Source organism: Podarcis melisellensis (assembly GCF_964234715.1).
Source record: "Podarcis melisellensis genome assembly, chromosome: 6".
Classification (NCBI taxonomy): Eukaryota; Metazoa; Chordata; class Lepidosauria; order Squamata; family Lacertidae; genus Podarcis; species Podarcis melisellensis.
Genome location: NC_138538.1, coordinates 71462612 through 71475986, shown reverse-complemented (window position 1 = coordinate 71475986; position 13375 = coordinate 71462612). Strand labels below are relative to the sequence as shown.

The window sequence follows — 13375 nt, the reverse complement described above, 5'->3', positions numbered from 1 at the left end:
TGAGAGTTTCACTTTTAAAGAGAGAACTGGATTATAGTTTTCTTTTGAATGATAGGTATGCCTGTGAAGCTTAGAACGTGTGTGCATTGCAATACGGCGTTTACAAGTGCTGTTAGCCTGTCCAACCATTTGCGCGCTTATGCACGAAAGAAGAGTGCTGGACTTTTGACTGGGACAGGTATGTTTGTTACAGATGTAAAATCAAGTCTGTCTGTATACGTTTTCCTCATCAGACTTGACAGATTCATATGCTAATTCAGTTGACATTTAAAATTTTCTGAAACAGAAGTTGAATTTGAGAAACAGAACTTTTAGCAACTTGTAAACTTACGTTGCTAATGTCCATTTTTTTCCATGCCTGGTTTTTATTTTCATTGGTTCATTTTAGATCCAGCATTATTTTCATGTGTACAAACAGTTGAGAGCGGAATGCCTTTTTGTTTTCTGGCTAAATGCAAAAGGAGCTGCTTTTATAAATGAGGGAGATTTTCACCAATTATTTGTTAGGTGAATTGAGAACAAGCTCGGATAAACATAGACAATTATATGTGGTACAATTTTCAGCACATCATGTTCAACTAAAGCTACTCTTATTTTCTCCCATATATTTATTATCAGTTACTTTTTTTTTACTTTGGTCTTCCACAAAATGAAATAGTAACAACAAATGCTGCTGTGTTTTGTGTATCCATTTGGTGCTTTATACTGTACTTGGATTTTGACAGTGATGGGACTTTTATATAAATCAGATCCACCCAACTGCAGTAGTCTAAACCAGTGTTCTTCAACTGATGGGCCCTGACCCACTATTGAGTCAGAGTCTGATCTAAGGTGGATTGCAGCCACAATGTAAATACTTAAGAAATGGGTCCCACAAATGCATGAGGGTTCTCAAATTGAAAATGCTGGTCCAAACAAAAGGGAGATGTTATCAGACTACTTGTGGGGTAGTCAAGCTTTCAGTGTATAAACAATCCCCTCCTTTCAAGTGCAGGTGCCCAAGGCCAGCACAATTTAGGAAAAATCAGATTCCTCAGTGGGGCTCAAATGGCTTACATGGAAGCATGATATTGAAGGAAACCACTATTTCTAAGTCAAAGCCTTAAAAGACCAGTTAGTTCTCAAAGTAGCTTGATAGCTCCTATTTCCATTCAACAGCCAACCAAACTAGTTTTCTAATCTGTCTCCTAGCTTTCAAGCCTGCTGAGTTGTGGCTATAAAGTTGTGATAAAGGAAGTGTGCTTTCCTTTCCTAACCCATAACCGAGCTATGTTGGGACTGCCATTATCCGTGGTTAGCGCAAACGGGCTCATTTTATACTAGATTTTGAAATCGGGTTTCAATTCCTGGCCCAAAGCAAACCCTAGATCGTGCTCACCATGACCAGTGTCTGCACCAATATGACTTCCATTAAGGCTGCTATAGTGAAATGGAGTGCTTAAGAGTTGGGGCTGGGCGTTCTCAGTCTATGATCTGTTCCTGCTCCCTTCATGGGGTGGTAACATTACATTGGCTTAGGCTCCGAGGTGGCTTATAAAAACACTGTAAATGATCAAGCACTTAATCATAAACTGTCTGGTCCTTAGAAGTATGATAGGTTCTTAATATCAGGCTTGTGTTATTGTAAATGTCATACTTTGCCATAACACTTGCAAATGGATACACATTCAAAATGAATTGGAATACTTTTAATTTATTGCTTAGTTTCATAGGTTTAATTGTGTAATTACCCTCTGGCAACACTGAAGGGGTGGAATGTTAATACATAAATAGCCTGCAACATTTCCATACAGATGTTTAATTTATCTGCAAACCTGGAGACTGCAGTGGATGTTGTCACAATTTTTTATGCTTTGCAAATCATAAACGGCTGTCTCCTAACTCTATGTGTGTGATCTGGAAATAAATCCTTTTCAGTTGTAGACTGTGCCTGGCTATTTAGTATTGTCAATTCAAGTGAAGAATTCTACTACCAATTTTCCTATGAGAATTTGAGAGCAAAATCCTGGTGTTCGTCTTCAGTTTGACACCACTTCTTTAAATTTCATTGTTTCCTCTTATTTCTGTTAGCAGTTTCCCTAGGTAAGAGAAAGCTGCATTTTAGGGAAAGAAAATATATTAAATGGTTACTCTTCTGTGACAAAAATATAATGCCCCTGTGTTCAAAGGTCATGTTAATTGCTGTACTATGTAATTACTTTTCTTCATTTCAGCTTAATTTTAATACCTAGGACTAGTATTTTTCGTAGTGTTACATATTTTTGAAGGAAATGCCATGGCCATAAATTCCTTTGAGCATTTTTCAGTTTTGTGCCCTAGTTGCATAATTGTATGCATAAATGACCTTTATTTTTATATGTGACAATTGCTATGGGACCTTTTGTATTTTACTTTTGAATAGGAGAAAAACTATCAACTATCAAACTCACTGAAGCTGAAAGGAGTGTTTTTCCCAGGGCTACATGAGCTTCTGGTCAAGACATTGGCATTTTTCACTACTCTGCCTTTGTTTATTTAATGACTTGTGGAGAACACGAGCATGCCCTTTCCTCTAATGGTCAATTGAGCCCAGTGATTAGATACAGATGCTACCATGAAAAGGGTAAGATTTAGGATAGTGATGGTCATTGTCAGCCTGGAACATTGCATTCTCCCTGACCAAACTGCTTAGGGATTAGTTCCAGGACATCCCTGGTATCATTAGATCGCTCTACCCTTAACTGTCAGTTGCAACTTGAGTCTGGTCTGGGACACCCTAGTTTTTATTTAACAAAATTTATATACCGCTTCATGGTAAATAAGCAGTTTATAATGAAGAGTGAATACTCTTTATCTTCTTAATAATCACTATTGTGTTTAGTCTGTGAATTTCAAGGTGTATAAAAGACATGGTTTTAAAAGTAAAAATGTTTTTTTAAAAAAAAATCAGGTATAGTAAGTTTCAATTATAACAAGGTGCACTTTTAAAATGAAGTCTTAATTTCATGCAAATATATGTCTTAAAACTGAATTTATATAATTTGAGAGGCTAGACATCACATAAGTTAGTACTACTATTTACATAATGCTTATATTATGTCTTGATATTTGATGTCAGAGACTAGAAGGTCATCATAGGCTCTAGAATCCAGGTAATGCTATTCTGTTTCGCACCAGGATTATCCACTGAGCACACATAATCTACTTCTATCTAATGCTTTAGCTCCCTAAACTCTGCAATATGTTCAGTTCCAATAGACAGCCTTTAATTCATGAGTCTACCAGATAAATGAAATGCACGTTCTTACTGCTTTCCATCTCGTAGAGAAGCTGTGTTTTCATTCTATTATTATTATTATTATTATTATTATTATTATTATTATTATTATGTTGTTGTTGTTGTTGTTGTTGTTGTTGTTGTTGTTGTTGTTGTTGTTGTTGTTGTTGTTGTTTAAATTTATCCAGGGATTGCAGGGCGGTTTACAATATAAAAATGCAAAAATGCACAACCTAGTAACAAACAAAAACAGTATATAGATTATTTAGATTATAGATTATTTAATTAGCCGAAGACCTAGAAGAAGAGGAATGTGTTTTCCTACTGCCTAAAGATATGTAACGAAGGGGCCAGGCGAGCCTCCCTGGGGAGAGCATTCCTCAAACAGGGAGCCACCACAGAAAAGGCCTATTCTTGTGTTGCCGCTCTCTGGACCTCTTGCGGAGAAGGCATATGAAGAAAGGTCTCCTATGATGATCACAGGGTCCGGGTCGATTCATAAGCGGAGAGCTACTCCTTGAGGTTGAACCGTATTGCGGTCGTAAGCCACAAACAGGGAGCCACTGCAGAAAAGGCCTTTTCTCATGTTGCCACCCTCCATACCTATCATGGAGAAGGCACACAAAGAAGGGCCTCAGATGATGATCACAGAGTCCAGGTAGGCTCATATGGACAGAGACAATCCTTGAGCTCTTGTGCTCCTGAGCCATTTAAGGCTTTGTGGATCAAAACCAGCACTTTGAATAGGGCCCCAAAACTAACTGGCAGGGCAGTTGGCTCAGGGTTGGCGTTATATGCTCAAACTGTCTTGCCCTGATGAGCAACCTGACCACTGAATTCTGCTCCAGCTGAAGTTTCAAAACTGTCTTTAGATTCTATAGCACAAAAGACAGGTGGGTTGTATGGCCTAAGATAAGATAAAATAGTAAGGTCGAAATGGTAAGCTTATTTAAAGTTCTGATCAGGACTATCCTAAGCTGAGGTGGGTGGGTCACCTCAGATGGTAACACCATAGTTAATAACTTTATATTTTTTGAAGGGATTTGGATTCCCTGCCCCTGTCACCAAAATGTATTGGGCTGTTTCTAGTCCTAACTGCATTTGCAAGGCATTATGAATCCCAAATAATTTTAGTTGATTTTACCTTTTTTTTAAACTTTCTTTTATGTGTGTTGAAGTGGGTTGATCAGATCTGTGGTACAGTATTACAGCATCCTTTGTGGCTGGATTTTAAAATATTTTCCCTAAAAAAATTATTTCAGTTTTGTTGGCGATAATGTATTGCACTGATATTTTGAGAATTATTTTCTGAAGTCATTAGAAATAATTTAGGATCAAAATGCATGTAAGTTTATTCTTTTATTTTTTGTAATCTTTCATTTATTTCCAGTTAGTGTAAGATGTGTAATCTGGTTGTGTGGCAGAACTAGAAGAATAAGCAGAAGCTCTTGCAATGGGCTTCTGCTGGTTGAGCTGGTTAGAGGAATCCTGCCCTAAATGGACATGTATTCTCTTCTTTGAGTTTATTAACCTTAAGAAAATGTGATTGGATGTTAGCTGAAATTTTTGTTTCACGTACAACAGTTCTTGTGACCACCATGACATCACAATGCGCAACTTACGTAGCGTAAACTTACGTAGCGTAAATTCCTTCCCTACAACTTCATTGATTATTTATTTGTACTATGCCATCACTGTAGGGTAACTTGCAGAGCTTTACAAAAAGAGAGTTTCCTGACCTCCTGAAGCTTACAGTTTGAATACAAGTCATAGAATTGTAGAGTTGGAAGGGTCCAGGAAGGTCATCTAGTCCAACCCCCTGCAGTGCAGGAATCTTTTGCCCAACATGGGGCTCAAACCCATGACCCTGAGATTAAGAGTCTCATGCTGTACTGATTGAGCCTCAGACAAGGGGAGGCTGAACATACACTGTTGCTTTTAGGGAGTGGGTGGAGCTGTGGTCTAAAGTCCTAAACCACTGAGCTTGGTCTTGCCAATCGGAAGGTCAAATCCGCGTGATGGGGTGAGCTCCCATTGCTCTGTCCCAGTTCCTGCCAACTTAGCAGTTGAAAAGCACACCATTACAAGTAGATAAATAGGTACCGCTGTGGTGGGAAGGTAAGTGGCATTTCTGTGCGTTCTGGCTTCCGTCATGGTGTCCCGCGGTTTAGTCATGCTGGCCACATGACCCAGAAAGCTGTCCATGGACAAACGCCAGCTCCTTCGCCCTGAAAAACGACATGAGTGCCACCCCATAGTCGCCTTTGATTGGACATAACCGTCCAGGGGTCCTTTAGCTTTACCTTTTATTGCTTCTCAAAGAAAGATAATAGAATTACACATTAATATGTTTAGTAGGTAGATAGCTTTTAATGGTTATTTATCAGTAACCTCAACTTGGGCGTGACTTCGAAAAGTGTAGAAACATATTTTTCTACTAGCCCCCCACCCCACTTTATTGAAGCATGTAGAAGCTTCTACCCGCTTCCACTCAGGTATATCAGGCCCTTCCTGGTTGGCTCCTGCTAGCTGGGCTGATGCCACCATGGGAAATATTATTCCAAAAGAAAGCACAGAAGCAGAAAGAGACACCAAAGTACTGGTGTCAGTTGGGAACTTCATTATTTTTGCATTTGAGAGAGGGCAGTTGAAAAGGAAATTTGTCGGCCAAGTGATGGGCAATATGATCTTTGAATATGAAAACCTCTTCTTAAAAAAGGAGACTTCACTGACATTTGTCTTCCCTGCAGATGATGATAAATGTTCCCTTGAAAAGAAACAAATCAGTAGGGTGTTGCTACAACCAAGTGCTGGGACGCAGGTGGCGCTGTGGGTAAAACCTCAGCGCCTAGGACTTGCCGATCGCATGGTCGGTGGTTCGAATCCCCGCGGTAGGGTGAGCTCCCGTCGTTCGGTCCCAGCTCCTGCCCACCTAGCAGTTCGAAAGCACCCTTAAGTGCAAGTAGATAAATAGGGACCGCTTTATAGCGGGAAGGTAAATGGCGTTTCCTTGTGCTGCGCTGGTGCAGGCTCGCCAGAGCAGCTTTGTCACGCTGGCCACGTGACCTGGAAGTGTCCTCGGACAGCGCTGGCCCCCGGCCTCTTAAGCGAGATGGGCGCGCAACCCCAGAGTCGGACACGATTGGCCCGTACGGGCAGGGGTACCTTTACCTTTACCTTACAACCAAGTGTTAATTCCTGCGGGTTTTGCAACATCCCACATGGACGACCTGCAAGTGTCATGTGCAGGATCTTGCTGTGGAGTCATTTGTTTGTATGTGTCTGTCAGTAAATTTCCACATGTTATGTGGGTCACAGATCATTTGTTGGAAAACTGTCTTTCCACAGTTTCCAATAAACATTACCATAAGTTTGATATTTGCCCGTGAAACATTAGCTGTTTACGTATATGACTGCAGATGGAGAATAAATTTACAGATAACTTCTTGAGGTTGCAGAACTGTTGTGTTGGACACACATGTTAAAGTACAGTAAAAATACAGCATTTAAACTTTCTGTGGCATACTTCTTGGTTATTTTTGTAGGGTTGGTTCCTGCTAGCTAGGGAAGATCATTCCTGTTAACAAATAGTTTAATGTTAATCCGAGTTCAAGTATTATTAGCTAACACATGAAATGCTATGTAAGAAGCTTACAGATTTTATGTTGCTCAGTATTGTACTATCCGTTTATTTTTGATAATTGGCTTCCATAAAACTTTGTTGTGAAACAAGCAGCTTTTATCATTCTTGTAAGAATTTATATGGCTCGCTGTCAGTGGTGATCTGGTAACATGCTATATTCTTTTACCATTGGAATTAGCTTTATTTTCTACAAGTTTGGTAGAAAGTGTTTAAATGGTGATTCCTTGGCAAGCTATCATCAGCCTGGCATATTCAGGAATGGCAAGGAGACTTCTCTTGTTTCTCTGAGATCTTTCCCCTGTTGTACTTCGCTGTGTTTCTTGGAGATTCTTCTCCCTTAGTCCAACATTTACCTTCTGTTTCAACTTTGGTGCCTTCCAGGCTCCTTTCTTTTATTTAACTCTGCTTCCTTAGATAATGCTCTAAAAATGAGAGTTGGAAGGTACATCCGGTTCAATTTCCTGCCAATGCAGGAAACACTTTATAGCAGGGGAAGGGAACCTCTTGGCCCATCAGGCCAGAACCTCATCTATCGCCATCCCCATTGAGTAATTTTGGCTGGCGGTGCTTTGTCCAGATCTTAGGCAAGTCAATTGAAAAATGTTTTCTTTTCGGGGGGGGGGGGATGCCTTCTAAAAAAAAGCTCAACAATTTTGGAGTGTTCATAACCAACACGCCTGTCAAAGTCACAGCACAGCACGTCCCAAGCAAGCTGGATATTGGGAACTTGGGAACTTCAGTGCATGGGGCTTTGCATTGGATAATTTTACTGATCAGATAACTCATATTGGTCCTTGGGTAAAGACCAGTGGAAGGGGGCACTATTGACTGGCCAGCAAAATATACAAGGCCAGAGGCAGAGAAGGATAAAGACCAGAAGGCAGAGATGGCGTAAAGATTAGTGGAGTTGAGGTGTGCCAAGTGGTCATGAGATGAAGACTCATAGCTTAAGGTAATCCTAGAAGAGGAAGGACCAGAAGAAAGCAGCTGGAGGTAGACACTTCTGGAAGATATGTGCTTAAGGAAGCAGATCGGATCCAGCAAACAGGCAGCGTGGAATCTTTAAGATTGTGGTTCTGACTCAAGTGAGAACTTTTTCCTCAGAAAAGCATATTTGCAGTGACTGACCGTTTCTCAGGCCAGTGAGAAGCAAAGTGAGGGTTGGAACTGAGAGAAGATGTCATTGTAGATGCTAGTCTTTCTTTGTGACTGTTGACTGGTATAGGGAGGATAGGGAATTAAGTCCTGAATTTAAATAGAAGGTTAAATAGGGAAAGGAGATTCCATATTCCATTCCACATTCAATGGCAATTATGCCAAGTTTAAATAAGGCATAACATTTGAAGTTGTAACGTTTTATCTTTAATAATATATTAACCTGCAGTTGTTAAATTAATCTAATTTCTGCATATATTAATGCCTGTAATATATTATTTTGTTCTTGTTTAAGCTCTTAGTTGATCAGATCTTATGCCCACGCTTTGTTATCCAGACTGTTATAAAAAGGTGAAATCCAGGAAGTGGTTATTGTGGTTGTAATGGGTGTTTATCAGCAGGGCTAAGTTAAAGATGCATATATTTCCCCCCACACTATTCATGGTTGCATTTCTTCTACAGCCTATGTAAGCTTTTCAGTCCTTTGGTACAGTTAGTGTGCGGTGACATCTAGAGTTTTTGCCTCCAGGAGGACATTCTAAATCAAAGTCCCAGGACTATTTTAGCTTTCAGTAATCTGTGCAAGAGAAGAGCTAGCTTTAGAGCAAATAGCTGGTGTAATCTCAGACCCCTAGAGCATTTGCTGATGGCAGGTCTAATAATTTGAGAATTGGGAAGAGAGGTAGATTTTATTTCCCCCCCTGAAAACTGTTTATCTTGGGAAATCAAATCTAAGAAAATGTGAGGAACTAAGCAATAGTGAGCTTTTTGCTATTCTTGGTCCTGCTGCCCATATAAGTGGTCTTTAATAATTCTTTAGCCTGGTTTTACAATTTATATATCCAAGACACACATGCAGAGATAGGTGTTATTTGGAACTGTGCCTTCTTCCTTTTTTGCCAATGCTTGTCCTTTAAATAGTAGCCAGAAAATGCTGTTATGGATGGTATGGCATCTCCAATACCAATACAATTATCATAGTTTCATTCCGAAGAGAGAATTTCCTTGGTGATGCTCAGTGGTTTTTAAGTGCAGCAGGGCAATACATTTTCCATTTCTGTATTTTATTATTATCTAGGTGATAGGAGGAAAACCTCATCCTATAGTTTGTGGATTTTTGTTTGAAAATGTTATGTTATTTGATTTGAGGTATGGACAAAAGCTTGCTGTTAAATTCTTTAAAGTTTACCTTGACTCCCTGGATTCCAGCATATATTCTGATTGTTAGGTTGTAGTAGCTGTCAGATGGAAACTGCAGACTGTCCTGCCTTTTATCTTCTTCATGCCATAAGTAGCTTAGATGAGGAATTTGGAGGTTATATTATTTGGAGAGCATTTTACTTTACACAGTTTCTGACATTATCCTTCTCTGTAGAAGAGGGTTACATTAATCACAAACTTAAGTAGGTATTTGCAAGTAGAATTCTTGCTTTGTTTCCAGCTCTTTTGTACTGCTGGTACATGTGCTTGGATAAAGCGGCATGCATTCATTTCCCAAAATATCCTAAGTGTTTCATGTTCAATTACATTAGGAACTAAACAGTGCATTCTTGTCAGACTAGGCTTTTCCTTTTGAATTCCCTACATTGCTTTATTTCCTTTTGTACCTCAAAATAATTCACATCACCCTGACACAAATCAGTAATAATTCTGTAGCACATCTGATTCCAGTACACCTTATTAAAGGGACAATCAGCAATGGTTGGAGATCCTGATACTCTTCAGCCTTAAAACTTAAAACCAAAATAAAACCATTATCATAAGACTCCTTTAGCATACAGAACAGAAAACGTTTCAGTGTAATATATACAAAAGTTCTAGTTATGAAGTTTGTCAAAACATATTTATATTTAATCATTGGTCCTTTTGAGTTATGGTTGTTGGCTGCATGATGAAAACAAATGATATTGACATTTCAAATGATATTGAAGGCCTCTATGTTGATAAAATTTACAAGCAAAGCATGATGCTTGGGTTACCAGTTAGGTAGAATGACTTAGTAGTCTGAAATGTGGTTTGGTCATCAAATATACATGTTTTAAACTTAAACTTAAACTGTAGGTGTCAAGCATGTAAGCTCATTTGTGCATGAAAATGGTGTGCACACTTCAGCTTTATGATGAATTGGAAAGTGCATATTTACAAGTTACATAATTTAATATGGTATAGAAAATAAGTGAGTATAGAAGTATCCTTTAACATATTTCGGGGGGAGGGAATTATCCAGTAAAGTGCTCAAAACTTATATCTATCTACATGATTTTATTTTCTCTTCATAGCCATAGATTGTAAGCAAAAAAAATCAAGATCAAGATCTGGGAGCAAGAAAAAAATTCTGCCATTACCTCATGGTGCTGATGAAGTTTACATACTCCGGTGCAGGTATATGTGGGACTGCATTGCGTCATTTGGAGTAGCTATAGCTTGTTTCCGATTTGTAGAAATGCATATTGTATTTGAGTGTCATGTATGTACAAAAATTATAGTTACCTAGTGACCTGTGGACCTAATGATGCTCACCATGGATGAGTGTAGCTGGTAGCTGCCCCCCAAATCAAGTAAATAAATGAAAGTACTTAACTAACTGACCAGTTGTGTTGCTGATAATTTGAGAAGTCCTTTGGGGGAAATGGGAAGTCATTTGGGGGAAAACTGAGAACGCCTTATTTTCCTTGATCTGCCCCTCCCCCCAGGCCCTCATTACTTCCCTGCATCCCAGCAAATAAGTCACTGCTAATGAAAGTGAATATTAGCAAGGCTTCCCCACACTCTAGGATTTTAAGGAAGGGTAACCTAATTTGAGGAGAGGTACAGTCGTACCTTGTTTTGCAACTGGGATCTGTTCCGGAGCCCCGGACGCTAGACGAAAAGGACCCACGACAAAGCGTGTGCGTGGAGCGGTTTGTGCTTTTGCGCATGCGCGAAGTGCAATTTAGCGCTTCTGCGCATGTGCGAGCAGCAAACCCGAAAGTAACGCGTTCCAGTACTTCTGGGTTGGCCACGGGCAGTCGTTGAAATGGACACTTGATGAGGCAGGCTCAAAACAAGGTACCACTGTACTACCTAATTAGGACTTTATTTAGGTAATAACCAGCACCTTGAACTGGACCAAGAACCTCACATTAGATTATTTACCTTCCCCCTATTATGAGTTGGGACTCATAAAACACTTTGCAGTAGTAGCATATAGCAGTTGGCTTAAAAGATAAGATCATTCCTGCCCTCATGCTTATCGTCTAAAAAACACAACACAAATTGAAGAAAGATGGGGAGGGAAGAAGAAAACCAGACACCAGTTTTTAATTCACAGTTGTAATTTTAGAATTATAGGTATAATTCGTGATATAAAGTTGTATGCTTCTGTTTGGGGTTTTTTTTTGTTTTTTTTGTATCTAGAGTTACTTATATCTGTGATAAACGATAGCTGAATTAACACCCAGGAATTTTTTTTTATCTATCAGCGATATGCATACTCAGGCTTAGTTTTTCTGTCGTCATTTTGTGAATCTGCTGCACCTAACACAAAGTTCAGTTACAATGCTAATGTGTTTTATTTGGATGATTTTAAAAACTGTGCAGGTTTTGTGGTCTGGTGTTTCGGGGGCCCTTGTCTGTCCAAGAAGACTGGATAAAACACCTTCAGCGCCACATTGTCAACGCAAATCTTCCTCGAACTGGGGCTGGCATGGTGGAAGTAACGTCACTGCTTAAAAAACCTGCCTCAATTTCTGAAACTTCATTTTCTTTCCTGATGGCGGAAGCAGCTTCATAGAACGTTGGAAACACTTCATATTGCATTGAATGAACATTTTAAATATCTTTGTTAGTTTTTTTAAGGTTAAAATAAATTATCTGTTTATAAAATCTGAAGCCGGAAAATGGGGAGAAGAGTGACAGTTAACATCCAAACAATTGAGTACTTAAAACAGTTACCGTAAGTAGTCTTTATATTTTATATAGGGTGGAAGATGTGTTTTTAAAGTTTACTATGTTTTTTGTCAATTACTGTGTTCACTATTGATACAAGCCCATTACACGTAAGCAGCCGTTTTTAAAATGTTGCACATGGGTACTTAAGATAGGTTTTATGAAATGAAAACATTCTTTACAGTGTTACCAGAATCAATGCTCTGTTTATTAAACAAAAACCCTTGCTTAGTAAAATATTATATTTTGTTTGTATGTATGTAGTGTTTTGTACAATACCAAGAAATGCTAATGCAATTAACTCAGTTTAGGGCATTAAATATCATGTACTTCATTGTTCAAGAGACTGTTCCATTCAAATAGGGCAATTAGTACTACTCTTATCTAGCTGTGTAAGTGTTTTTTTTAATCACACGAGACTCTTTTGTACTAAAAGTAGAGGGAAACTTGTTAAACAAATTTCTAAAAATAATGTACATAGTACTGGAAACTATTTGTGGTAAGGAAATAATATTCTTTACTTCACTTGCATTTCTCACTGACAATAAAATGGTGCATCCATGCTACCTCCAACTTTGTCAGCAGTAATGGTATTTCCCCTTTCCATTTGTTGCATCAAGCACTCACTGTTTTCTTTATTTTTAATCACAATTTTGTTAAGTCTTTCTTTTTATGCCTAGCTTAAGTATGAGTTGCTTACAGGACATTTTTGACATTTTTTGCCACCTCTTTTATTTAATACTGTAGAAATGTACTAAGAAGCATTGCTCACTACATGACTTAGCCTAGACTTTTCATTTTACAATTGTTTAAAGAAATCATAACACCCTTGGACAAAAAAAATAAGTTTCTACATATGAAGAGAATGTTTACAATTTGAATTTTAAAACTTGTTTTGGATGTAATTATATGTATGAAAACTGTAACACTATGCTCATGCTAAGGACCTATTTACAGAATTATTGAAATAAATGTGCTGTGAGGATGGAAAAAATATGGTGCAGGTGTCTTGGTCAAAATAAGTATTGGCTGTTCACAAAAATGAAATGTCACGTTTCAACAAATAAGCAAATTCCTCTTTTGAAAACTGGTTCTGTAATGCAAGTAATGTTTCATTTTATTCATGTAGGGTGACTAATACTGTAGTTAAGCCAAGGAAAAGCATTGATATTGTTTTGCGTGTAAATAAAGTTATAAAAGCAGTTGAGATGTGAGGAGTATTTTGGTGGAGAATATACATACCTCACAGCCAGTGAAATTGCTTTCCTCATGGTATATCTCCTTACCAAGAATATATCTCTCTAAATAAAAGCTTAAAAGAAAACATTAAAATGTCTGTAATGTGAACTATTATTTTACATTATGTGTGGCATACAAAGTTGATTTTTCTCTTT

General features: G+C 38.4%; 1 protein-coding gene across 8 annotated transcripts in view; it reads left to right on the top strand.

Annotated features, from left to right (window-relative positions):
- Nucleotides 1-13375, top strand: part of ZNF644 (zinc finger protein 644) — a 67427-nt gene that overhangs the window by 44850 nt on the left and 9202 nt on the right. For 3 of the 8 annotated variants that reach the window (XM_081914117.1, XM_081914121.1, XM_081914118.1), the window contains 3 exons: nucleotides 56-178; nucleotides 10334-10436; nucleotides 11634-13305. In XM_081914117.1, the coding sequence (XP_081770243.1) occupies nucleotides 56-178; nucleotides 10334-10436; nucleotides 11634-11826 (419 nt within the window). In that variant the 3' untranslated portion in view covers nucleotides 11827-13305. Of the gene's footprint in view, nucleotides 1-55; nucleotides 179-2401; nucleotides 2597-10333; nucleotides 10437-11633; nucleotides 13306-13375 lie in introns of those variants that run through there. The other 5 variants (XR_014169117.1, XR_014169118.1, XM_081914119.1 and 2 more) reach the window with 3 other exon arrangements.